This window comes from Betta splendens, chromosome 1 (genome assembly GCF_900634795.4).
Source record: "Betta splendens chromosome 1, fBetSpl5.4, whole genome shotgun sequence".
NCBI classification, from domain to species: Eukaryota; Metazoa; Chordata; class Actinopteri; order Anabantiformes; family Osphronemidae; genus Betta; species Betta splendens.
The window spans coordinates 14,593,060-14,618,692 of record NC_040881.3 but is presented as its reverse complement, the minus strand read 5'-3'; the positions used below and the strand labels follow the sequence as shown (position 1 = coordinate 14,618,692).

Here is a 25,633-nt window from a genome sequence, read left to right as displayed (position 1 = left end):
TGCACCCGCCTCCTCTCTGTGACTCTGTCACAAATGCTACTTCCTGGTGTGGCTGGAAGGGGAGCGCAGCGCCGCATCAAGGATGGCTTCTTATGAACCCTCATTTTGTTTATCTGACAATAGTATTGTGAAGGAATAGGAGATATCTTGCACGAAAATAAGGCGGAGAGCCGGTGGTGGTCACGAGCAGTGTTAGCACTCTCGTCGTACTACGCACCACTTGCTCTCTCCGTGTGTTTACTTGTCATTGCTGTGCTGGTTAGCCCACATAGTAAATAGTAGCAAGCGAAGCTAGCTTGCCTACTATTGATCACTAAAATGGCCACCATGGAGAAACTAATGAAGGCCTTTGAGTCTCTGAAGTCATTCCAGCAGCAACAGGGGCCACCAACCGCAGAGGAGCTGGTTCAGAGGCAGTAAGTGCATTTTGTCCAGCGGTGTTTGTATAGCATGCTAACAGTCGCTGCGCTGGTAGCTTAGTGCTTAGCTCGCTAGCTGAAGTTACAGTTTGCCTCATAACCTGAGATTTAGCCAAAAGTTAGCTTAAAGCTATCAACCGTAACCTAATTTGTTGTGTACACGTCTCTGTATTTTTCTCACCCTAACGGTTTGTAGACGTTGCAGTAATTGTTAACGAAGCCTCCTCCCCTGATGTTAATTGACGCTAGCGTCATGTGAACGTCTGCTAAGCACTACAGTAGCTCAATGATGGCCGACGTAATAAGCGCCCACAAATTGATGCCCACGCACCAGATAAAAGGGTTTGGGAGCAATTCACGGCTTCACTGTCTACTTAATGAATTGTCATGGGAGAACATGACTACTGAAAACACGGCCGTGTTGTCAATTTGAGCGTAATATGACGTAGGGAATGTTCAGTTATCCAGATATGAAAACCGCTTGTGCCTCGGATCAGGTGCGCTATGATAACCGCCTGGACAGCCTTCATTGGCTCTCTGTCCTGATCCGTGCATCAGAAGGCGCTTTAGCCTCAGATTAAGGAGCGAGCTTTTCATTCTTGAAACACGTACACCATCAGTCTAGTCCGTTTTCACATCTAGGAATTCGAACTAGTCTGTCGTGCCAAGGGGATTTGTATAATCATATGTTTAGGAAGAATGCGAAATGAATTTATAATCATACTCGAAACTGAAGCGGCTCGTCTTTACAACCTTGATCCTAAAAGTAGAAATCTGTATTTACTGTCTACAGTTAATCTACTGGGCATTCTCTTTCCAAGAACATGTGCTATTATTTGAGTCTAGTCTACCTAATCTAAGCTTATTTTGAATAGAACTAGAACATGTTTAAATGTGCTGAGTTAATAAGGGATACCCTGCTCTTTTATTGGGCAAGTTGATGGAAAGCAGCTGCAGATATTTTGCTCCCACAAGATTGTTTTTATTCTCAGTGTAACATTGCATCACGTTAAACACACTGTTCTTTGCCATGCACTGTTTTATGATTTCCCATGTGGCTGTAGAATTTAGAAAGTAATCAGACACACCCAGCATAAAAACCGTGTAGTGTAATACAACTGCAATAAATTCTTATGGAGACCATAAAGTACATGCTTTTACTTTTACTTTAAGTTTTTTGTAACTGTTGAGAGCAGCTTCTGTAAGTTGAATACATTGTTAAGAACTCAATATTAATAATACTATTCTGTCTTTCTATGACTAATTTCTTTGACTATGATCAAAAGCTTTATTTGACTTCACCATTCTCTCTGCTCTTGTATTCATGCCTCCCATGTTTTCTTTTTCACAGGAAAAAGGAACAGGCTACCACAAAAAAAGACAGGGTTACCCACTGTTTGACAATATGTGAAAACATTGTTGCTCAGTCTTTAAGGTAAGAGTAGCGTTTGACTTCTAATCTGAAAATGACCTGTGTGATAACAACTATCATGTTCTTCAATCTACACTGTATGTTTACATAATATTTGTGTAGTAATTGACATACACTAACTATAACTGTTAAAAGTTATGAAGATGTATAGACATAAATGCATAATGTATACACATTTTCCTAACCTTTCTTTTTATGGTCCTGGGAGCAGAACATCTCCAGAGTTTCAAAAACTACTGGGCATCGCCATGGAGATGTTCTTGCTCTGCACTGACGACAGTGAATCAGATGTCCGCATGGTGGCTGACGAGTGCCTGAATAAAATCATAAAAGTAAGAACCAAGATTTCAACCGTTAGTCTCTGTCTGGGTTTGTGTAATGTATTTCATTGTACAGGATTGTTATTTGTTCTATTTCTCTCCAGGCTCTGATGGACTCCAACCTGCCCAGGCTGCAGCTGGAGTTGTACAAAGAAATTAAAAAGGTGAAGGTGTTGTGAGTTACTTTGTCATGCGACCATGCTTAATCACTGGTGACTCAAGTTTGAATTTGTTTCTTTTGGGTTGAAAATGCCATGCTTGGATGTGTACCCTTAAAAGTCATTAGTGCAACAGCTGTACTTGGTGTTATGACACTGCTCTGTGCACCTCCATAGAACGGTGCCTCTCGGAGTCTAAGGGCAGCTTTGTGGAGGTTTGCTGAGCTTGCCCACCTCATCAGACCACAGAAATGCAGGTAGACTCTCAAACACCTGACAAGCTTCTTTACACATTCACATCAGTATAAAACGTTACGCTATTTAATGCGAGCAGTCCAAGATAGTTGTAATGTACAAAGGTAAGTTAGTTTTAGACATGAATAAACAGTTTTTGTCAAAGGTTTAACGTTTTATGCTTATGCAGCATTTTATCTTATTTTGTGATCGTTATTGCTACCGTTTTGTTTTTTTTTTTCTCAAACATTCAGTTTTCCTCTATCTCTCTCTCGTTGTAGACCCTACCTGGTCAACCTGTTGCCATGCCTCACTAGAATCACTAAGAGGCAGGAGGAGATGGTGCAAGAAACGCTGGCTGCAGCAATGCCCAAGATTATGGTGGCGTTGGGGCACTTTGCCAACGACGGAGAAATCAAGGTATAAAAATAAAATTTTAAATAAATTAAATAAATCAGGTCATTTTTTTTCAAATAATTTCCAAATGTTGGAGGACGTCAAAGGTTTTCTGTTTTCATTTTTATCTTTATTGCATCCACCTAAATTGTCACCTGTTTTTTTTGCAGGTACTGCTGAAGGCGTTTGTGGCTAACTTGAACTCCAGCTCTCCAACCATCAGGCGGACAGCAGCCAGTTCAGCCGTTAGCGTTTGCCAACACTCCAGATGTACCAGCTACTTCTATACCTGGCTTCTTAATGTTCTGCTTGGTAAGGCACAGACACATTCACAGTGATTGTCTGATGTTTCATATCCTGACACATTTGTAACTTGAATGCTACAATGTGCCAATGGTGATTTTCAGCTGCAATCCACACGATGGAGCTGGGAAACAAAAATTCTGACCACTGGTCCTCCCTATTTCCAGGTCTGTTAGTTCCAGTGGATGAAGAGCACCCCAGCCATCTGATACTGGGGGTGCTATTAACACTTCGCTATCTGATGCCTCTGCTGCAGCAACAAGTCAAAAACACTAGCCTCAAAGGAAGTTTTGGAGTCATGAGAAAGGAGGCTGACATACAGCCGACGCCTGAACAACTCCTACAGGTAAACAGAAAAGGGTGTGTATCTTGTAAAGATTGTTTGAAATTGAAAAATCACTTATTTCGGTTTATCTCTCAAAGGTGTACGAGCTTACCCTGCACTGCACACAGCACTGGGATCACAATGTAGTCACAGCTGCTCTGGAGCTCCTGCAGCAGATGTTCAGAACACCTCCACCAGAGCTCCTGCACATTCTCATCAGTGCTGGCAGCATTCCACATGCCACAGTGTTTCGCCAGGACACAGAGAGCCGTGCCCGCTCCAGCAGCATCCTCGAACTCATTGGTAAACACATTAGTCAGAACTGTCCAATGTAAAGTGGCGAGTGCACTTGTCTTATTTGCTTACTCATTTGAAATGCAAGGGTGTCTGCTTCAGGGGGCTCTTCATTGATTAACCCACACTGACAAACTGCCAGAATCACACTGGGTTGGTGCTCTGTTTCTGTTGCTGCTATGCTTCGTGTTATTTACTTGCTTGCTCACTCCTGTCTTGTGACCTGTATTTAACGAGTCTTTCAGAGATTTTTTTGTTGCTTTTCTCTTCACCCCTCCTCCTACTTCCTGTTTCCTGCCATTTGCAGCAGGGGGAGGTTCTTCCAGCAGTCCGCTTCTTCTCAGGAAGCAGAGAGGTGACTACTGTAGCCTATTCATCTTCTCTCTTAATAATTTTCTGCACAGGGTTTGGGAAAATGCAACCTTCTTTGAATAAACCTTTGCAGACAAATACAGATTTTTAGATATTTAGATTTAAATTTTGATAACATCTCCAATAACAGATGCATATGAGGCAACTTCTAGTTTTCATTTTGAATGCATTCAATGAGGCACCAGTCAATCCACACCTGGGCTTTACTGTCTTTCTTTATCTTAAGCAGGTGTTAATGCTGATGTTCTTATTATTAAAATTAAATCTTCTGTGACCAGGTAAAATGCTTTCTGGAGAGGAGGATGGGCTGGAAGATGACCCTGAGAAGACAGATGTCACCACAGGAGCCTTCACGGGTAAGCAACAGTGAGGCACAATGTATATATGTGGGGACTGTGCACTTTTACTTACTGGACATTACAGTTAAAATTAGGTGGTACTGGCACTTGGCAGTGAAGTGTTTTGTGTTTTCCTCAGCGTCAGTTGTTGGTGCAGACACCTCGTCTACAGCCCAGGTGGACATCATCACTGAGCAGCCACGCTCCTCGCAGCACACGTTGCAACCTGGCGACTCCGTGGATCTCAGCGCCTCCTCAGAGCAGGGTGGCGGAGGGGGCGGCACTTCTGCATCTGACACTCCCGAATCACCCAATGACAATGAGGAGGAAATGCTAAGCCGGAGCTCCAGCGGGGGGGCCAATATTACACCTGAGACGGCTGACTACACCACCCCAGAGAATGCTACGCCAGAGGGAGGGCCTTTGGGAGAAGGTGGAACCCTGCTGGGTACTAATGATCGCTCCCTTCCACCAAGCGATTCTTCACAAACTACCACAGAGGGACCGGATTCAGCCATCACCCCCTCTGACGTAGCAGAACTGGTGAGTGTGTGGGGGGTGAGATGATGAGATTACTCCTTTTTTTTTTTTTTTTGATCTCAATCTACTGCCCTCTGCCACGTGTGCACGTGCACTGCCCTAATGGTTGCCAGTACCCACAAACGTGTAATGGGCTGTAGTTGATCCATGATGAGTTTGATCACCCTTGATAGCAGTGAGAAGGTAGATATTGGACCTGGAGAGCGTTCCCTCTTTTTAAGATTGTTTTTTTCTTGTTTGCAACAGTGTTTTCTTGGACACTGGAAGTCACAATTGGCTTGTAATTCTTCTGAATCCTAATGCCCATAACAGTATAGTTGTCTTCAGCCAAATGTCAAAATTTCCACTTTTGTTTCCACGTGCACCATGACCACTTTTGCATGTAGTGCATCACTGACAGACTGCATGGACAGATTCTGCTGAATCCTTTTGACACCAGTCATTATTTTGTTTCATGCCGTACCTCATGTTTTCACTGTAGGTTATACTTTAAAGTACAGAAAAAAATGGCCATTCACTTAAAATCCTTCATTCAACAAATTAAAATCATAGGTGTTGTAATAGTCCTTTAGTGTGTTCATTAAAATAATTATATATGTATGAAATCAGTATCATTATTTATTTACTGCAGTTTTTTTATGAGGAGTTATTAACTTAAGTAGTGTTGAATCATCAATCAAGTCAAATTTTAAATCAGCTGCATACTTGCCTTGTCTTGTTTTTGCAAGCAGGTGGCTCTGATTTTTCTCTATCTTCTAAAGATTTTCAGTGTTAAGGATGACTAAACAAACAGAACTTAAACTAAAACTTAAACTAAACTTAAATTATTGCTACACTCAACATAACAGACTCACTGTCTTATTAAGTAGTCATCCAGAATCACTAGGAAGATGTCATATTGGGCCTTATTGATCATTTGGACAAAAGCAAGTTAACCTTCCTCCCAAAACCCACATTGAGGTCTGACACCATCAGTTCTAATGGTTCTGCCTGTATGCTCCCTCTCCTTTATCCTTTTCACTTCGTCGCAGTCGCGCACATCACTGGCGCGGGTGACTGAGCCGTCACCGCCCTCACCACTTTCCACTGGGGAAGCTCTTCCACCTGATGTCACAGACAACGACACTTCTGCCTACACTGCTTCTTCTTCAACATCATCTTCTTTCTCTGTGTCCTCCTCCTCCTCTTCCTCTTTCTATGCCACCTCCTCCTCCTCTAGCAGTAGTGACAAGGTCAGCCAATTGGACACTTGGATCACAGTGGGAGATGCTTGCTTGTCTAGAATCTTTAGATTTTATTCATTTTTTCTCCCTTAGTCCACTTGTTCGTCTGAACCCATGCAAAAGATTTGCCCTGCTTTTTCTCCTCCTTGGGTTGGTCGAATTGTTTCCCTTGCCCTCTTTCCTTAATATCTAGTGATTCCTTTTCAAAAATGAAATGCTTGTGTGTAAAGCATAAGAAAATAGAAACCCAAAATTAGAAGCATGGATGTGTTAATAGTTCTTCACAGATCTGGTTTTCTCTTAAATAAAAATAAAACATTTATTTACTGAACTCTACTGTACAGACCTCTTATAATACTCTTTACCTTTCTTTAGTACACTATCACAACCACACAGGACCCATGCTTCATCCCATATGCAGTTGATTTGCTTTGTTTGATGTGAGCATGACCCAGCTAACGTTTTACAAGGACCTGTTTTGACTTGCAGTTTCAGTTATTTGCTTTGTGTTTTTGTCTTCAACCCAGCAAGTATAACTCAGGAATGAATTGGGTAAAAGTCGTTAGGTGTCTGCATGTGGTGTCTGCAAGTCAGAGTGTTGTAATTGGTGTATAAGGGCTGTGAAGCTAAGTTCAATGCCCTATTAGAGATGTATACGTGTGTGTTCCCAGGTGCTAGATGGCAGTGAGAGTCAGTATTCTGGAATGCAGATTGGAACACTACAGGATGAAGAAGATGATGGAGCAGCACCTTCCTCCCAGGAGGAACGACAAGAACCCCCATTCCTGCAGTCAGCACTGGGTATGTTTGTCTACAGCCTGCTGTTCAAGACTGCCCTCTGCTTATTGATCCTCTACCAGATTCACACTTATGGTCTCGGTGTGTGTTTTGTTTACAGCTCTGAGCAAGCCGCATCTTTTCGACGGCCGAGGTCACAACCGGCAAGGTTCAGATGGCAGCGTTGACCGCTTTATACCAAAGGATGAACCTGCAGAACCTGACAACAAGGTAAAAACCTAAATGCCAGCTTCTCACACTGTAAGTGAAAGCTAAGGCAAGTTAGCGACAAATTGATCCAATTGTCTTACTTCTCTCTTTGTGCGTTAGCCGTCGCGGATAAAGGGTCCAATTGGTCATTACACAGACCAAGGGGTGGAGCCACTGGTGCACTGTGTGCGACTTCTTGCTGCTTCCTTTCTACTGACAGGACAAAAAAATGGTAAAAGTTCATCAAAAAATGATTTAGATACATTTTTGTGAATGTGAAGCCTACAGGGATGTGGTTGTTATGGAATTTGGGTGAGAACATATTGGCAGAATGGTATGAGCATACACACTAGTTTAGTGGGCCTCTGCTGTTGTAATTACAATCTAAATGATGTGAAATGAACACAGCATATGGACCTGGAAGTTCAATTCTAACCGTAGGTGGTCTTGTGATTCTGCAGGTCTAATACCTGACAAAGAGGTGAGAGTGAGCGTCAAGGCCCTGGCAGTCAGCTGTGTAGGGGCAGCAGCAGCGCTGCACCCTGAAGCTTTCTTTAATTCCCTCTACCTGGAGCCGCTGGACGGCATTCCAGCCGAAGGTACACATATTTGAGGCACCTGAACTTATGTGGGGGAAAAAAGGGTTTGCAGTAGAAATGTTATTATTGACATTTATGCAGTGTTAGCACTTTCTTTGACCACGCTTTGTTCTCTGTCTCTGCAGAGCAGCAGTATATTAGTGACGTGCTGGGCCTCATTGACCATGGAGACCCACAGATCAGAGGGGCCACAGCTATACTCTGTGGAGCCATCATTCAGGCGGCGCTTACCAAAACGCGTTACAACATACACACCTGGCTGGCCGGTGTGAGCAGTGCAACAGGTGGGAGAGAGGTGGCAAGCGAGCGAGCGATGGGTGCATTTGTATTTGTGGTAGATGCTCAGGGAGTGTACTTATGGTGCCTGTTGGACCTGTTCCACTCCAGGTAACCCTCTGTCCCTGGTGGACTTGATGCCTTTGCTTCACAAATCTCTGAAAGATGAATCTTCCGTCACCTGCAAGATGGGGTGCTCAGCAGTGAGAGTAAGGCTGGACACTGGACTAGACAAGTGTTTTACTACTGTGTGTACCATGTGTTTGAGTGTGACCTTTTTGTTTTTAATGTGTCTTTCAGCATTGCTTAATGACAGTATGCAGCAGTACCATAAGTGAGCTCGGCCTGCAGTTGGCGATAGACTTGCTGTCTCTGAAGGACTCTTCCTATTGGCTTGTTCGGACTGAGCTCTTGGAGACCCTGGCTGAGATGGACTTCCGGTATGATAAATTATTTTTTTTTTTGTTAGGTATTTTGCTAGTGCGAACAAATATCAATATTTTCCCTGTGTTTTTAGGTTGGTTAGTTTCCTGGAGAGGAAAACTGAGAGTTTGCACAAAGGAGATCATCATTACACTGGGGTAGGTGCTCCATTCAATGGTAAATGTATTAGTTAGTTTGCACACTAACTACACCTCCCTCACTCTGTCTCTCTGACACACACTGTCTCTCTCTCTCCAGCAACTGAGGCTGCAGGACAGAGTCCTCAAGGATGTTTTCATCCATCTGTTGGGAGATGATGATCCAAGAGTGCGGCATGTGGCTGCCTCTGCTATAAGCAGGTACTGTACACACGGTCTTTAAAAAAAATGGAGTGTGTGATATATTTTGTTGCTGCTGCTGATTTTTATTCTTTTAGTACAGTCTTACTTGATATTTGTATGTTTAATGTCACAGAATTTGTTTCTATTTCTGTGATCTAATCCATGTCTGCCTCTGTTGCCTCTCTCTGCCAGGCTTGTTCTTAAGTTATTCTATGACTGTGACCAGGGCCAGGTGGACCCAGTGGTGGCTATTGCCCGGGACCAAAGTTCAGTGTATCTACAGCTGCTTATGCATGAGACACAACCTCCCTCCCAGTTCACAGTTAGCACAATAACAAGGTATTTTCACTCTCATGCTGGGGTCACATCTTTGAGCTAGATATTGTGATTTATTTAAAAATGCATCCCTATTGGCCTGGCATTCGTGTTGTTAATTAAGTTAATCCAATTAATTTTCCTTAACTTATGTGTTTTAAATACATTTTTTGAGTGAAGCATGTTGGTCCATCATTTGCATGTCATACACACATTCTTCGTGATTTAAAGCAGTTTTAAAGAATAGAAATACAGTATTTAAACACTGTCACTGTCACTGTGTGACATGTTGCATTAGTTCTGCTTTGGATGAGCCACAACTGCTCCTTCAAATAAAATCAAAGTGACATGACAAAAACATTGTGTTCTATTACCCCCTCTGCTAGGACATACAGAGGATATAACCTGTCCAGTGCCATGTCTGATGTTACTTTGGAGAACAACTTGTCCAGAGTTGTTGGCGCCATCGCCCATGCTCTTACCTCCTCTACTTCCAGAGCCCTAACTGTGAGAATCTTTGTTGATTACTGTTTGGAAGGTTAATGGTCTATATACTTTTGTCATTTCTTTTTAAATATTATGTCTGTGTCTTTCTACAGTTTGGTTGTTGTGAGGCCCTGTGCCTCCTGACTTCAAAGTTCCCAGTGTGCACTTGGAGCACAGGCTGGCTCTGTGGCTATGTCAGCTCTAGTAGCAACTTCTCCTCTCGCTCCAGCCTCAACCGCAGCAGAGGCAGGGCCCTAAGGTTTGTGAAATCCCTGTTTTGTCCATTTGTAATGTTTGTTATACTAACAATGCCATATAATTACAATTACAACATAACAAATAACATATTATTGCTTCTCTTAATTTCAAGAGCTGTTTTTTCTTTAATCTCTATCATCTGCCGTCCTTCTCTGTGCTCTGCAGTTTGTCACAGTCCATCAGTGCATCAGGATCTTCAACAAACTCTTCATCGACACCTGATGCTGAGCGTAGAAGCCTAACGGTGGGAATGGCCAACATGGTCCTCTCTTTACTCTCCTCTGCCTGGTTTCCTTTGGATCTCTCTGCACACCAGGATGCACTCTTGCTTTCTAGCAATCTGCTTGCTGGTGGGTACCACAGTAATTCTACAAAATATAGTATGTATAGCTTAATATTGTTCTTCATTTGTAGACTTGATTAAGTGTTTTGTTTGCAATAATCGATCTGCTACATGATCATTTTTTCAGCTGTTGCTCCTAAATGCTTGCGCAACCCCTGGGCTGGCGAGGAGGATGGCAGCAGTGGGAGCACAAACACCAGTGGGGGTCCAAATAAGATGGAGGAACCCTGGGCGGCACTTTCAGAGCATGCCCTTGTGGCCATGGTTGAGCAGCTCTTTTCCCACCTGTTGAAGGTCCTCAACATCTGTGCCCATGTGTTGGACGACACACCACCTGGACCAGCAGTGAAGGTGACACTGATAAATCTTAACTAGAAGCCTGTGTTTCTGTATATGATCTATATAGTACCCTGTGTTTCTGTTAATGATCTATGTAGTATGTTACTACACAAATATTCAGATTCTTACAGTGTGCAATATAAAAAACACTGATTTCCCCAGATTACTTTGCATGTGTCATCCTCTGATATATGCATCACATGGCATAGCATCTGCTATAGACAGTCTACTGCTGTGAGTTAAATGTGTGAAATAGTCTGAGAACGTTTGGAACTGACTCGTCAAGCATTCATGGTTAAAACAGGTAAAAACAGGTGTTGCATATATATAAGAGGGTCATTGCACTGCATTGCATTTAGTTTTTTATCTGTTCTTTTTTGCTTTGTAGGCCAGCCTTCCCTCTCTGAGCAACACTCCCTCCCTCAGTCCCATCCGGAGAAAGGGCAAAGACAAGGACGCTGCTGAATCCAGTGCTGCCCCCATGAGCCCCAAAAAAAGCAATGAGCTTAACACAGGTATATACACACCTGACTACACATCAGCATAAGCGTTTCAGGCTTTTTAGGATATTTTGTCGTTGAGCAGGTAGGCCAGCAGATGGGACAAGCTCAACATCGATCAACAAATCTACTACCATTGGCAGCTTCTACCACCTCCCGCCCTACCTCAAGCTCTATGATGTCCTCAAAGCTACTCATGCCAACTACAAGGTCAAAACATAATCCTTACTTTCATAACCAAAGTGATTAGTACCCCAAATGGTGATTGTCAGTAATTTTATAGTGATATTATATTTATATTGAACTGACTTGTGGTGCTTAGGTGACGTTGGACCTTCACAGTAGTCAGGAGAAATTTGGAGGTTTCCTACGTGCCACCTTAGATGTTCTGTCTCAGCTGCTGGAGCTGGCTACACTACATGACATTAGCAAAGTAAGCAATTGATTTTATCCTCTTTACTGAATTCAAACTGCTTTGTTTATTTTAAAAAATGTAGGTAACTAATGTTATAGGCAGAAATAAGCATTTTGTTGTTGATGTTTTTTGGAGTCCATATAAAAATATATTTGTGCTTGCTTTTAGTGTGTTGAGGAAATTTTGGGATACCTCAAGTCCTGCTTTTCCAGAGAACCAACCATGGCTACTGTTTGTGTACAGCAGGTCAGTAATATATCATACATACAGTGTGTGTGTGTGTGTGTGTGTGTGTGTGTGTGTGTGTGTGTGTGTGTGTGTGTGTGTGTGTGTGTGTGTGTGTGTGTGTGTGTGTGTGTGTGTGTGTGTGTGTGTGTGTGTGTGTGTGTGTGTGTGTGTGTGTGTGTGTGTGTGTGTGTGTGTATGTGTGTATGTGTATGTGTATGTGTGTATGTGTGGTGTCAGTCTGTGTGGTTCCAGCACTGAGTAGTGTGCCGCAACCCTTGTGACTCCACACAGAGTGAGGCTGGTTCCTGCCGACAGGGACTGTAAAGATGTTGGTTTCCCTGTGCGATGGTTCCATACATTCGTATTGACAAAGGAGAGAACAAAGGAAAAAAAAATCTCTTCTTCACTTGCTTTACATACCGCTAATGTGCAGTGTAAAATATATAATATCAAAAGTGGGTGATAATGGAAATTTGTGTAGCTGATTTCCCTGAGGCTAAAGACTTGTTTTTGTTCTTTAGCTGTTGAAGACATTGTTTGGCACCAATCTAGCCTCCCAGTACGAAGGTGTTCTTAGTGGGCCCAGTCGTTCCCAGGGCAAGGCTCTTCGTCTTGGCTCTTCAAGCCTGCGACCAGGTCTCTACCATTACTGCTTCATGGCCCCTTACACACACTTCACCCAAGCTCTGGCCGACGCCAGTCTTCGTAATATGGTGCAGACTGATCAGGAGCAGGACATGTCTGGGTGGGTACAGGGAATGCATATTTCCTAAAGCAGCAGGCATTCACATTTGTGCACATGAAAAATAATTGTATACAAAACAGTCCTTATTTGTCCACCAGGTGGTTTGATGTCATGCAAAAAGCGTCCATCCAGATGAAGTCCAACATTGCAAATGCAACACGCAACAGAGGAGACAAGGTACACAAATTTTAGATTTTATTTCCAGACTTGGGTTGTTCCTGTGAGGAGCTGTGTTTTAAAGCTGTGGTTTGCCTCTTTGTGTTTCCAGAATGCCATCCACAACCACATTCGTCTGTTTGAGCCACTGGTGATCAAAGCGTTGAAGCAGTACACCACCAGCACCTCTGTGGCCCTTCAGAGACAAGTGCTGGACCTGCTTGCCCAGCTTGTGCAGCTCAGAGTCAACTACTGCTTACTTGACTCGGATCAGGTTAAACAATATAAAAAAAATGTATGCAATTGTCTTTAACTCATCTAGTCTCACACACTCAGGAAAATATTTCTGTTTTTTAGGTGTTCATAGGCTTTGTTCTCAAGCAGTTTGAGTATATTGAAGTAGGACAGTTCAGGTAAATTTGCGTGCCTTTAATTGTTTCTGCAAAAGTTTCTTACTACTTTGCTGTTGATCATTACAAACTTGTCCTAGGAAGTGACATAGTTCTTGTTGCTCTTCCACAGAGATTCCGAGGCCATCATTCCCAACATTTTTTTCTTCCTGGTTCTGCTGTCTTATGAGCGTTACCACTCTAAGCAGATCATTAGCATTCCGAAGATCATTCAGCTGTGTGACGGCATCATGGCAAGCGGCAGAAAAGCTGTCACGCACGGTGAGAGAAACGATGTGATGAGCCAAATACGTAATCATTTCTTTCAGGTTTTCTTGAGGTCCTGTATTGGATTTCCTTCAGGATTTACGATCTGAGCTCTAATGTTTTTATTTTTTTCCTCCACAGCCATTCCAGCATTGCAGCCAATAGTTCATGACCTATTTGTCTTGAGAGGTTCAAACAAAGCAGATGCAGGCAAAGAGCTGGATACACAGAAAGAAGTGGTGGTCTCCATGTTGCTCAGACTCGTACAGTACCATCAGGTATGTGCAAAGGAACACATACTGTATGTCATGCATAGACGTTCTCAGTTTGCCTCACGTGGGCTTTTACATGTATTTAGGTGTTGGAGATGTTCATCCTTGTACTGCAGCAATGTCACAAAGAGAATGAGGATAAGTGGAAGCGATTGTCAAGACAGATCGCTGATGTCATGCTTCCTATGATTGCCAAGCAACAGGTAGGATAATGTATGGAGGTGCATGATGGTGATGAGTCTCTTTTTTTACTGTAAATACCTTTTTGTAAAGAAACTGTCTTTAAACTTCGACATGCGTGTTGTTGTCACAGATGCATCTGGACTCTCCAGAGGCACTAGGAGTGTTGAATACTCTGTTTGAGACTGTGGCGCCCTCCTCCCTCAGACCTGTAGACATGTTGCTCAAGAGTATGTTTACCATCCCTGCCACCATGGTGAGACGTTGCACTGGGGTTTGTCACAGAAAAACAGACTTAACAGTTTCTAAAGAATTTTAAACCCTGCAAAAGAGATTTGTAGCTAAAATTTCAAATGTAACCTTCTTTTAGGCGTCAGTAGCCACAGTCCAGCTCTGGGTGTCTGGCATCCTGGCAGTGCTCAGGGTGCTCGTCTCCCAGTCAACGGAGGACATAGTCATGTCCAGGGTCCACGAGCTTTCACTCTCCCCACATCTGCTTTCCTGCCCCACTGTCCGTCGCCTCCATCGGCAACGCTCCTCCCCAAATGACCCACCTGTTGCCGACCTCTTTAGCAACCCGGACTCTAGTGCTGAAGATCAAAAAGGCCCGCCTGAGGAAACCTTTGCCAGGTTGGTTTGTGTTGGCTGTGTATATGTTTTTTCCATATGGATTGAGTTATATAATTTGCACTGTGGTGTATTCAATCGTCACCCTTTTGGGCCTCAGGTTTCTGCTGCAGCTGGTAGGAATTCTGCTGGATCATATTTCCTCTAGACAGGTTAAAGTGGATCTTACAGAACAGCAGCACACCTTCTACTGCCAGCAGCTGGGCACATTGCTTATGTGTCTTATTCACATCTTCAAAAGTGGTGAGCACGTGCTGCTTGCAAGGAAATCAAATGCTTGGGAGTACATTTTACAGCGAAATTCACTAAATGTACCTGAACTACTGCGTGATCCTCATTGAAAGCTGAAGTTTAAGCCGTGTAACATTCTTCCCATCAGGAATGTTTCGCAGGATAACTGCTGCAGCCAGCCGTCTCCTGAAGGGCGAGAGTGGCACTGGACAGACTGGGCCCGATGCTGACCTCTTTTACCCTTTAGAGGGGTTGAACAGCATGGTCCAGTCTCTCATCACCACCCATCCCTCCCTGGTTCTGCTCTGGTGCCAGGTTCTCCTCATCATCAACTACACCAACTACTCGTGGTGGGCTGAGGTCCACCAGACACCTAGGTAAGAACAATGACAGAAATCCTATAGAATTATTCATACACCACCAACTGGCAAGGAAGACATAGTGTAGGAAAAAAGTAAAGCTAGTGCATATCAGAAATAACATTCTATGATTGCACATTTATAGCAAAATAAAGCACACTGTCCTACCTCTTATCTCCATCTTTTTATTCTTTTTTGTCTCAGGAGAAACAGCCTGTCATGCACAAAGCTGCTGAGCCCTCATTCGTCAGGCGAAGGTGAAGAGGACAAGACCGAAAGCCAGTTAGCAATGGTCAACAGAGAGATTGTTCGTCGGGGAGCCCTCATCCTTTTCTGTGACTATGTGGTAAGGCTGCTAAGAATGTTGGAGAATACAAAATAATATAACTGCGTTGGGTTGGGATCACAGTCCGATTATGGAGTTATTTATGTTGGCTTTTAGGTAAACCTTTTTTATCTATTTTTAGTGTCAGAACCTCCACGACTCAGAACATTTGACCTGGCTCATTGTGAACCACGTGCGTGACCTCATCAGCCTTTGCCACGAGCCTCCAGTGCAGGATTTCATTAGTGCTGTGCACCGTAACTCAGCTGCTAGTGGCTTGTTTATCCAGGCCATCCAGTCTCGCTGTGACAACCTCACAACAGTAAGTCTCATTCAGTTGTTTTTTTGTTAATTACATATATTATTATTATTTTTTTTTAGTAAAATCTGAACATACACCTTACCTTATCTAATTTTCACATATTTTACAGCCTACCATGTTGAAGAAGACCTTGCAGTGTCTGGAAGGCATTCATCTGAGTCAGTCTGGCTCCCTTCTGATGCTGTATGTGGACAAGTTGCTCAATACACCCTTCAGGGTCCTGGCTCGCATGGTGGACACACTGGCGTGTCGTAGAGTAGAGATGCTGCTGGCTGAGACGCTTCAGGTACAGTACAGAGTGTGTAGTCAAACATTTATAAACATGAAATTGTATTGCTCTGCCAGGCAAGTATCTAGATAACATTTGTATAGTGTGACTAGCTTACCTATGTATTTGATTGTATGTTGGTGTATTAGTATTATTTTTGTTTTTACCCCAGTTAACTATATGCTATCTGCTATTCAACCCTGCAGAACAGTATAGCTCAGCTACCTGTGGAGGAACTAAACAGAATCCAAGAATACCTCCAGAGCAGTGGCCTGGCTCAGAGGTAGCAATTCAACCTCACATAGCTTTAAAATGTAAAGGCATTACATCATCTAACAAAGCAATAACACAATTACTCTTACTCCCCCTTTCCAGGCATCAGAGGTTCTACTCCCTGCTGGACAGGTTCAGAGCCACTGTTGCCGACACCACCAGCCCCACACCTCCTGTGACACCACACCCCTTGGATGGGGATCCACCACCTGCCCCTGAACTGGTTATTGCAGACAAGGTGAGGGATTCAGGGCTCTAGGGGTTTTTAGATTTTATTTGACAAAAGGAGCATTTCTGAAAACGTGGGAAAATAAAGCTTGGTTTGCACACAACTTAAATTTATTGTTTCAGGAGTGGTATGTGACTCTGGTAAAGTCTCAGTGCTGCCTCTGTGGAGATGTGTGCTTGCTGGAGACTACAGAACTTCTTACCAAGCTGCCCCCCACTGATCTCTTAAACATCATGCGATGCAAGGTGACAGATACAAAACAATCCTTAATTCATTGGTCATTTGTTCTCTTCTAGGTTCACACAATGTTTAATCAAATAAATTAAACCCCTAATAAATGAGACTTCACAGTTCTGTTCTACACTTCACACTTTTCTGTCTCCAGGAGTTCAACCTCAGCCTGTTGTGTCCATGCTTAAGTATGGGCGTGCAGCGGATAGCACGGAATCAGGGCTCACTCCTCTTGGAGACTGCCTTGCAGGTGACCCTGGAACAAATTGCAGGGGTCACTGGGTCGCTTCCACTCCCACACCAGTCCTTCCTGCCACCCGCCCACCCACAGCCCTACTGGGAACAGCTGGCAGATGTTTATGGTGAGACATGCTAAAGGGCTCTCTTACATTAGTTGAGCACACAGATACCTTTTTACTGTATATTTGTCATCTGTTTGTTGTACTGTACTGTAGTATTCCTGTTTGAAAAACTAATTCACAGAACTATAAAACCTTTGGTGCAACCTCGGCTTTTGTCCAGGTCAGATAAGTGTCTAAGTGTCTTAATGCGTTCACTTTTTCAGATGAGCCAGGCTTCTACCCCAAGGTTTTGTCGCTCTGCCGAGCTCTGTCCCAGTACTTGCTGAGTGTGAGCCAGCTGCCCTCTTCATTCCATATTCCCCCTGACAAAGAACACCTCATCACCGCTTTCACCTGCACTGCCACTGAGGTAACACAGGGTTATTGTTTCTTACACTGGTTACCGCTCTAATATTTCTCATGCAATCATTTGTTTTTCAGTTATTCAACATACTTTAAAATAAAAGAAAAAGCACTTTGACTCTTAAACTCTTTGTGTCCAGGTGGTAGTGTGGCGTTTGCTCCAGGACCATTTGCCCCTCAGTGTGGACCTGCAGTGGGCTTTGTCCTGCCTGTGTCTTGCTCTGCAGCAGCCGTGTGTGTGGAACAAGCTGTCCACCCAGGAGTACACTACGCACACTTGCTCACTCATCTACTGCCTACGCCTAATCATAGCTGCAGGTAACCAAGAGAGCAGGATATGTTTGTATATCCTGTTTGCCTGAGGTGGGGCACAGCATGATGAAACCTTTTACCTTGGTCTCCCAGTGGCTGTAAGTCCCGGTGACCAGCTGCTGCATCCAGAGAAGAAAAAGAGAAAGGCAGAGAGCGATGCTGATGGAGACGAAGTGGATTTTCATGCTAACTGTGAGCGTTCCCCTAGTGGCTGAGTAAAACTGAGTTGTACACTTCTAATGTAAAGAAGAAAACTTGTTTGACGTCGGATTTCTCTCTGTGCAGACATGTGTGAGTGGCAGGCATGTGAGATCATGGCAGAGCTGGTGGAAGGTCTGCAGAGCATTCTCTCCCTGGGTCACCATAGAAACAGCATATTCCCTGCTTTTCTCACATCACCATTGCGCAACATCGTAATAAGTCTCTCCCGATTACCTCTTGTCAACAGCTATACCAGAGTACCTCCACTGGTGAGTGTGCGAGAGAAATGCGTACAGTTTGGATGCGCGATGGACTGGAGTCTAATAGATTTAAATGCTTTGTGTGCAGGTTTGGAAACTGGGCTGGTCCCCTCAGCCAGGAGGAGAATTCTGCACAACACTGCCTGAGATCCCTGTGGACTTCCTGCAGGAAAAGGATGTCTTCAGAGAGTTTCTTTACCGCATCAACACACTGGGTAGAGAAACTTCTTGTTTTCATCCACATGCACAGTATTTCAGCAAATGCCACATTTGTTTTGACTGCATGTACTATGACTGGTGTCCGTTTAGGCTGGAGCAGCCGGACTCAGTTTGAAGAGACTTGGGCTACTCTGCTGGGGGTGCTGGTCACCCAACCCATCACTATGGATCAGGAGGAGGAAACTCAGCAGGAGGTATATTCACAAATATGCTTCGTCATTAAACATGTTTTTACTGCTTCTAACTTTTAGAATCGGTTACTTCATGGTACTTGAATAACACTACAGCACATCCTGGAATCAAATATAGGATTTAATACTTGAATGCTTTGCCTCTAGGAGGACTTGGAGCGTACTCAGTTGAATGTGTTAGCAGTGCAGGCCATAACCAGCCTGGTGCTGAGTGCCATGACTCTACCCACTGCTGGGAACCCTGCGGTCAGCTGTCTGGAACAGCAGCCTCGCAACAAGAGCCTCAAAGCCCTGGAAACATGGTTGTTATGGTCTATGGTCTTGTTGCAGTGTAGCAACCTAAAAGGCCTGTACAATATTAACCTCTTTTTTTTCCTGTGTGATCTCAGGTTTGGAAGGAAACTTGCAGTGATCAGGGGTGAGGTAGAGAGAGAGATTCAGGCTCTGGTGTCAAAAAGAGATAATGTGCACACACACCACCCATACCATGCCTGGGACCCTGTGCCCTCACTCTCTGCTGCATCTGCAGGTAACGCATTATTCACGTTTAACATGCTGTTTTGCCCCAAGGCGCCCACTTTTTAATATGTAAAATCTGAATATATGTCTTGTCTTTTGCAGCTGGTACATTGATCAGCCATGAGAAGCTGCTTTTGCAGATCAACACAGAAAGAGAGATGGGCAACATGGACTACAAACTAGGACAGGTAGCATAATTAAAATAAGAGGGAAGCCAATATCAGGAAAGAAGACTGATTAAATTATGTAATGTCAAACGTGTACCTCTCTCAGGTCTCCATCCACTCGGTGTGGCTGGGCAACAACATTACTCCCCTCAGGGAAGAAGAATGGGGTGAGGATGAAGAAGATGAGGCAGACAATCAAGCTCCAACCTCTCCGCCTGTATCTCCCATCAACTCTAGGTTAGACAAATAAACATGTAGACATTTCTTTGCTGTTCAGTGAACAGGTGATGACCTACCACTCTGGCTCTTTCTCTTAGGAAACATCGTGCTGGTGTGGACATACACTCATGTTCTCAGTTCCTTCTGGAGCTCTACAGCCAGTGGCTGATCCCTGGTTCCTCCATTAACAGGAGGACACCAACCATCCTCATCAGTGAAGTGGTCCGATCGGTGAGCTGTGATGTACCTTCATCAGTGAACGACAATCCCCTGTGGAGATTAATTAAATCAAACATTATGCTTACTGGTACTTTGCTCCACTCTCCATATTCTTCAGCTGCTGGCGGTGTCGGACCTGTTCACAGAGAGGAACCAGTTCGACATGATGTTCTCCACCCTGATGGATCTACAGAAACTCCACCCGCCAGAAGATGAGATTCTTAATCAGTACCTGGTGCCTGCCATCTGCAAGGCTGCTGCTGTGCTGGGCATGGTGAGCAGACGTGTATGTGTGTGTGTGTGTGGTAGTGATAGAGATGATGGCATGGAACCTGTATACAGATGGTAATGATGATTCCCTATTTCTGGTACATCCTTAGGACAAAGCAATTGCTGAGCCTGTGTGTCGGCTGTTGGAGACGACGCTGCGTAGCACCCACCTGCCCAGTCGCATGGGGGCCCTGCATGGGGTGCTGTATGTGTTGGAGTGTGACCTGTTAGATGACACAGCCAAGCAGTTAATTCCCACGGTGTCCGAATACCTGCTGTCCAATCTCCGGGCTATTGCTCAGTGAGTAGGGTCCACCAGCTCATATCTAAAAAGCACGCTGAACTTATTTTCTCATCTGATGAGGTAAACTGATGTCGACAGAGCCCTAGGCAGTCAAAGCGCTTAATGTCACCGTGTGCCCCCCTTCTGTTCTTTAAGTAGTTCTTTTAATCGCTTAGTTTTATCCAGCTTAATAATGTAGTGGAAACAGTGCAGTGCAGCTCTTGACCCCCAGGTGCTGCTCTACACATTTCTAAACAAGGTATTTGTAATTTTAGATTTTCCAACTTGCTCTCTCTGTTGTTTCTCTTGCAGCTGTGTTAACCTGCATAACCAGCAGCATGTGCTGGTGATGTGTGCAGTTGCCTTCTACATGATGGAAAACTACCCTCTGGATGTAGGAGCTGACTTCATGGCTGGAGTCATACAGGTATACAGTAAATAAAACCTGTGCTAGAAACATGTGAAACATCCTTTACCCATCTTCTCTTTCTACTGCCCCTGTCTCTCAGTTATGTGGTGTGATGGTGTCAGCCAGCGAGGACTGCACACCCTCAATCATCTATCACTGTGTGCTGCGAGGCCTGGAGCGACTCCTGCTGTCGGAGCAGTTGTCCCGTGTGGACGGAGAAGCACTAGTGAAGCTGAGCGTGGACAGAGTCAACATGCCGTCGCCGCACAGAGCCATGGCTGCACTGGGACTCATGCTCACCTGCATGTACACTGGTAAGAAAGACCTTCTCATGTATCTTGGCTAAATTTCGAGCATGTGCTTCATGATGACTGGTGCTTTCATTATTGCTGTCGTGACTTCCTTGATATACTGCAAACTCACTGTGGCTTTAAGCTTGCTGGATAACTCTGCTGCATTAACACCTGACAGTAGTAAGCATGCGTTGTCATATTAGTGTTGCCTACATCCGTGCACCATTGCTGTCCTGTAGTGAGGCTGTGTCTCATTTCCTCTTTGTGCTTTCATCCTGCTCTCAATGCATGTGAGATCTAGTGGCATCGCTACTGTAAACTTGGATACCTTCACCCAAGATTAGAACTATGGAGTCCACATAAAACATGAAATAAACAGAAAACGTTTATATTTTTGGGAATTCATTAAACTACTAACCCATTCTGAACTAAACATAGTTGAGTGTGATCCAACCTTATGTTTAACACTCCAGATCAACGTTTTCATTAATACTTCCAGTTCCATCCCAGTTTCTTTCTGGCATGTAATACACACTGTAATGTATTCTTTACTTATTATATGCGTACTGGTGCTGGGCAGTATACCTGTTGTACTTATTCAAATGGGGGAAGACTTGGTGGTAAGTGGTCCAGGATGGTGTTTTTCTACCTCACTGGTACTCAAAGCGCTTTAACACTGCAGGGTTCACTTTCTTGCCCATTGACACTTCAGCACATGACCCAGGGGAGTCACGAATCGTCCCACCGATCCCATGATTGGTGGGCGACAGCTCTACCTCTTGATCATCCAGTAATTCACACTGTGGCACACATTATTTGTAGTTGTTTGTTTGGGTAAAGCTTTCAAAGTAGGGAGCATGATGGATCGATAACAACCGGGAGAGGCAAGGCTGTCTCTAGAGTGGCCTGAAGACAGTGAGACTAATGCACCAGAACTGCCAAAGTCAAAAGGAAATATAGACATGCAAATGTATTGGTCATACTGCCCAGCACTAAAAACAGACATCCTATACCCTGCCTCTAACCCCTATGTTGGTCTCTACTAACCCTAGCAGCTCCAGCATGTTCTTAAAAAAATCCCTTCGACCCCCAGAGCTATCCAGGCTTTTCTTAAACTGTAAGCCTCCAATACAAACACTACTGTATGTGAGGCCATAGAGACTAATCTATTTAATAAATCCAGGAAGTTATACTTGAAGCACCAGTCACTTTTAGAAAACCTATTTAACCTTTGTGTTTAGCCACAAAGTAGTCATTCCCAGAAATTTATAAATTTTTTTTTGTTTAAGCAAAACTAAATTCTGATCTGATTCTTGTGGTGTCCCTACTCCTCCTCTAACGTCTTCCCCTCACTGGTTCAACTGGTGCCACTCCCCTCTCTCGCCCTCTCAGCGGTGCTTGCGTCGGGTTCTGACGTGACAGGGGTTAGAGGTCAGGTTGACTCTGGCACTGCCGCAGTGGAGGCTGCGGGCGTCACGGCAGGTCATGTTGCTTTCTCCTCAGGCAAGGAGAAAGCCAGCCCTGCCGGCCGCCCGGCCCACCCTGACCCCCAGGCCCCAGACAGCGAGTCCATCATTGTTGCCATGGAGAGGATCTCTGTCCTCTTCGACAGGTACACACACACACGCCTGACCATTTTATTTCTATAGGTTTGTGGAGTTCAACATTCTGTTTCTCATGGACTGGTCTTGCAGAATCAGGAAGGGCTTACCCAGCGAGGCTCGGGTAGTGTCCAGAATTCTGCCCCAGTTTCTGGAAGACTTCTTCCCACCACAGGATGTCATGAACAAGGTCATCGGAGAGTTCCTGTCCAATCAGCAGCCTTACCCGCAATTCATGGCCACTGTTGTCTACAAGGTCAGCAGCAAGTGTTCAAACAGAAAATATTTAAGTAGTGATCTTATGTAATGATAATGCATTTGGCAGGAATTTGACATTGTGCCTTTGTTTTCCATGTCTGAATTTTTCAAAATCAAACCTTGCAGCTGGTAAACTGGAAATATGAGCTAAAACACACCAAACCAACATTTTGCATGGATTTTTCAGTCTCCCTGCGTGTTTTCTGCCTTTCTGTCTTTTCTAAATGTTTGGCCATGTTTCCCTCCTGTGACTGTTGCCACCCACTCTGCACACCTCCCCAGGTTTTCCAGACTCTCCATGCTACAGGCCAGTCATCTATGGTGCGTGATTGGGTGCTGCTCTCGTTGTCCAATTTCACTCAGAGGACACCAGTGGCTATGGCAATGTGGAGCCTCTCCTGCTTCTTTGTTTCTGCTTCCACCTCCCAGTGGATCTCAGCGCTGTATCTTTTTATAAGAAATACATTCCAATGAGCAGGACAGTGCTGGGGTTATTTATGTCATGTATATTGATGCTGCATTACAAGGCCATCATCTAGTGCACTTTCTTGTCCTTGACTCCCTGTCCTCTTAACCAGACTGCCACATGTGATCAGTCGAATGGGCTCCAGTGAAGTGGTGGACGTCAACCTGTTCTGTCTCGTGGCCATGGATTTCTACCGGCACCAGATTGACGAAGAGCTGGACCGCCGTGCTTTTCAATCCGTCTTTGAGACCGTAGCCTCGCCTGGCAGCCCTTATTACAAGCTGCTGGGCTGCCTGCGGTCAATTCACCAGGATACGTCACTCTGAGTTGTCAAATGAAATGTCCAAATACACCTTCCCCCTGGAGTTGTAATGGAGAAGGTCAGAATGTTTTATTAAAAAGAGTAGAAAAATCCTGTAGCCTCACCCCTTCCACTGATCTAAAAGAATTAAATAGAACTACTGAAGTCCATGAAGTGAGTAAGTGAAACCTAAGGGAGCTCTGTCAGATTTAAGCTGTTAAGGTTTGTAAAATAAAAAAAGTCTTTGAATAGGATATGGGCAGGTTCATACAGCATACTGGCTGCAACCCATCAAAATGTGGTTCTGCCTGCAACAATCACCCGCCCCTACAGAGTTCCTGTTCCTGGAGATGAGTGGCCATGAACCCAGCACCATGATTGAAGGGAAAACATGAGTACAATAATCAAACACAAAATTGGATTTGTTCATTTTCCTGTGAGAACTTACGTTGTGATGTCAGTAAAGTGAAAAGGGGGGGTGTAAAGTATTTATTTCAGTGCGTCTGTTTGTGGGTGAGGTTAGAGCACTGAGGAAAAGGAACGCCTGCTCAACACGCTCAAAGATAAATTTTATATTTAAGCTGTGGTCATTATGACATCGATGAATAGGTTGTATAAGAAGGATAGGGACCTTTTTTCACGAGGAGCAGGAATTGTTTGTTGCTGTTGAATTGGTCACTGTAGAAAAAGCAGCTTGAATCTATTTCACCAAGTTGTCACAGCGCCCACGTCCGTTCAGTGGCCGTTCCATTGAGATGGTATATGCAGTTAGTATTACAAAAAAAGCTTAATGCTCTGCTACGTTTTCAAAATAAAATCTAGTTTCACCTATTTTAGACCCTGTGAATCTACTTTTCAGAACAATGGAAACTCATCCAGCAGAAAAATACCAAAATGTTGTCTTCATATTTTTTACGTCACATGGACGAAGCATTTCCTCTAGTGGTTTCACTGCTAGTATCTGTCTGGTTTTATTTCTCTTGCACCCACATGATGCCACTTTGCTTTTTTAATTCTCAGGATGTAAGATGTGACTATTGTTGTAATGTGACTGGAAGTAATTCGGTCATCTTTAAATGGAGTTACCTACTTGTAAAAAGTAAATGTAATATTGAAGCCATGGTGCATGATAAAATAACTGTAAAGAGAGATCTTAAATAGATGGAAGATGTGATATTTTCTGTTCAGTCTTAACACACACTAAGGAAATGGAAAAATGAAATCATTACAAAATACTCTAGTCTTTTATTTCAGATATGACCTTGTGTTGCCTACGAGTGTTCTGGGCATCTTTACTCTGTACATACACTTGCCTTAGATAAAAGACTGAATATATGTATGTCCTGTACACAAAGCTTGAACGCATGCTTAGCATTACTGCGTTGATCTTGCATAGTCCTAAATACAGCATTTCCATGGGTACGGTTGTTATGACACTTGCGTATGTGAAGGACATGCAACACAATCCAAAGGGAGCCTTTTAACCTTTGTGACGGACAGCAGCTTTGACAAATCAACACACGAGGAAGTGTAGCATGGTGATGTCACACGACCGTGACAGGTTTTGTTTTTGTTGAGCTTTAAATATTGTTGCAATTGAAGATAATGGTAAATATTTCATCATTTATTGTCTGTGTGCTGAATATTAAAGACATCTAGCACTTAAAACTTGAAGGTCTCATGTTAGATGCATTTTTCCTACAGTACAGAGATTTAAAAACTTCCCAGCTGCTGAACATGTTACTACTTTACAACCTTTAAGGCAATGTGACTGGTTTACTTTGACCATGATAAAATATATTCACACAGTGAATGACTGTCTCCTGCAGCTGTCATTAACACTCCAGATCACATTAAAAGAGTGAGAACTGGTTTGGGCTTGTCTCTGCAAAGTGTCATTTGTTTGATGAAAAACAAATGAGGATGACCGTAAACTTTGATTCTTCAATACCTCATAATATTAAATCATTAAATTCATTAGGAAGGATAGACAAACATTTCAG

At 43.8% G+C, this 25,633-nt stretch overlaps 1 protein-coding gene and 1 non-coding gene across 7 annotated transcripts; both read left to right on the top strand.

The window, feature by feature from the left end:
• Positions 1-31: 31 nt before the first annotated feature.
• htt (huntingtin) lies at positions 32-25,503 on the top strand. Of its 6 annotated transcripts, none has more exons than XM_029147286.3 (67): positions 32-416; positions 1,771-1,854; positions 2,063-2,183; positions 2,276-2,335; positions 2,507-2,586; positions 2,845-2,983; positions 3,130-3,271; positions 3,430-3,608; positions 3,686-3,890; positions 4,189-4,236; positions 4,532-4,609; positions 4,731-5,134; positions 7,026-7,155; positions 7,253-7,362; positions 7,462-7,573; positions 7,803-7,940; positions 8,066-8,224; positions 8,328-8,425; positions 8,517-8,656; positions 8,734-8,797; positions 8,898-8,998; positions 9,173-9,319; positions 9,682-9,802; positions 9,895-10,040; positions 10,205-10,389; positions 10,510-10,733; positions 11,110-11,236; positions 11,307-11,431; positions 11,544-11,654; positions 11,805-11,882; positions 12,386-12,609; positions 12,708-12,786; positions 12,878-13,039; positions 13,123-13,178; positions 13,288-13,436; positions 13,563-13,699; positions 13,780-13,896; positions 14,007-14,129; positions 14,244-14,503; positions 14,601-14,743; positions 14,880-15,108; positions 15,295-15,436; positions 15,558-15,737; positions 15,847-16,023; positions 16,212-16,288; positions 16,381-16,516; positions 16,630-16,752; positions 16,893-17,100; positions 17,304-17,449; positions 17,583-17,760; positions 17,848-17,946; positions 18,040-18,224; positions 18,304-18,430; positions 18,525-18,628; positions 18,773-18,927; positions 19,015-19,154; positions 19,247-19,332; positions 19,418-19,548; positions 19,629-19,761; positions 19,868-20,023; positions 20,130-20,320; positions 20,615-20,729; positions 20,812-21,025; positions 22,508-22,616; positions 22,699-22,861; positions 23,146-23,306; positions 23,442-25,503. In XM_029147286.3, the coding sequence occupies exons 1-67, from the start codon at positions 319-321 to the stop codon at positions 23,653-23,655; spliced, it is 9,483 nt and encodes a 3,160-aa protein (XP_029003119.1). In that variant the 5' UTR covers positions 32-318; the 3' UTR covers positions 23,656-25,503. The 6 variants fall into 6 exon arrangements, with proteins under 6 accessions (XP_029003119.1, XP_029003079.1, XP_029003109.1 ...); XM_029147246.3 differs by having other exon boundaries at positions 22,397-22,616; XM_029147276.3 differs by having other exon boundaries at positions 12,690-12,786.
• Positions 12,092-12,224, top strand: LOC114864503 (small Cajal body-specific RNA 14). The gene has a single exon (XR_003787330.1). It is a non-coding gene; the product is annotated as a small Cajal body-specific RNA 14 (non-coding RNA).
• Positions 25,504-25,633: the final 130 nt, after the last annotated feature.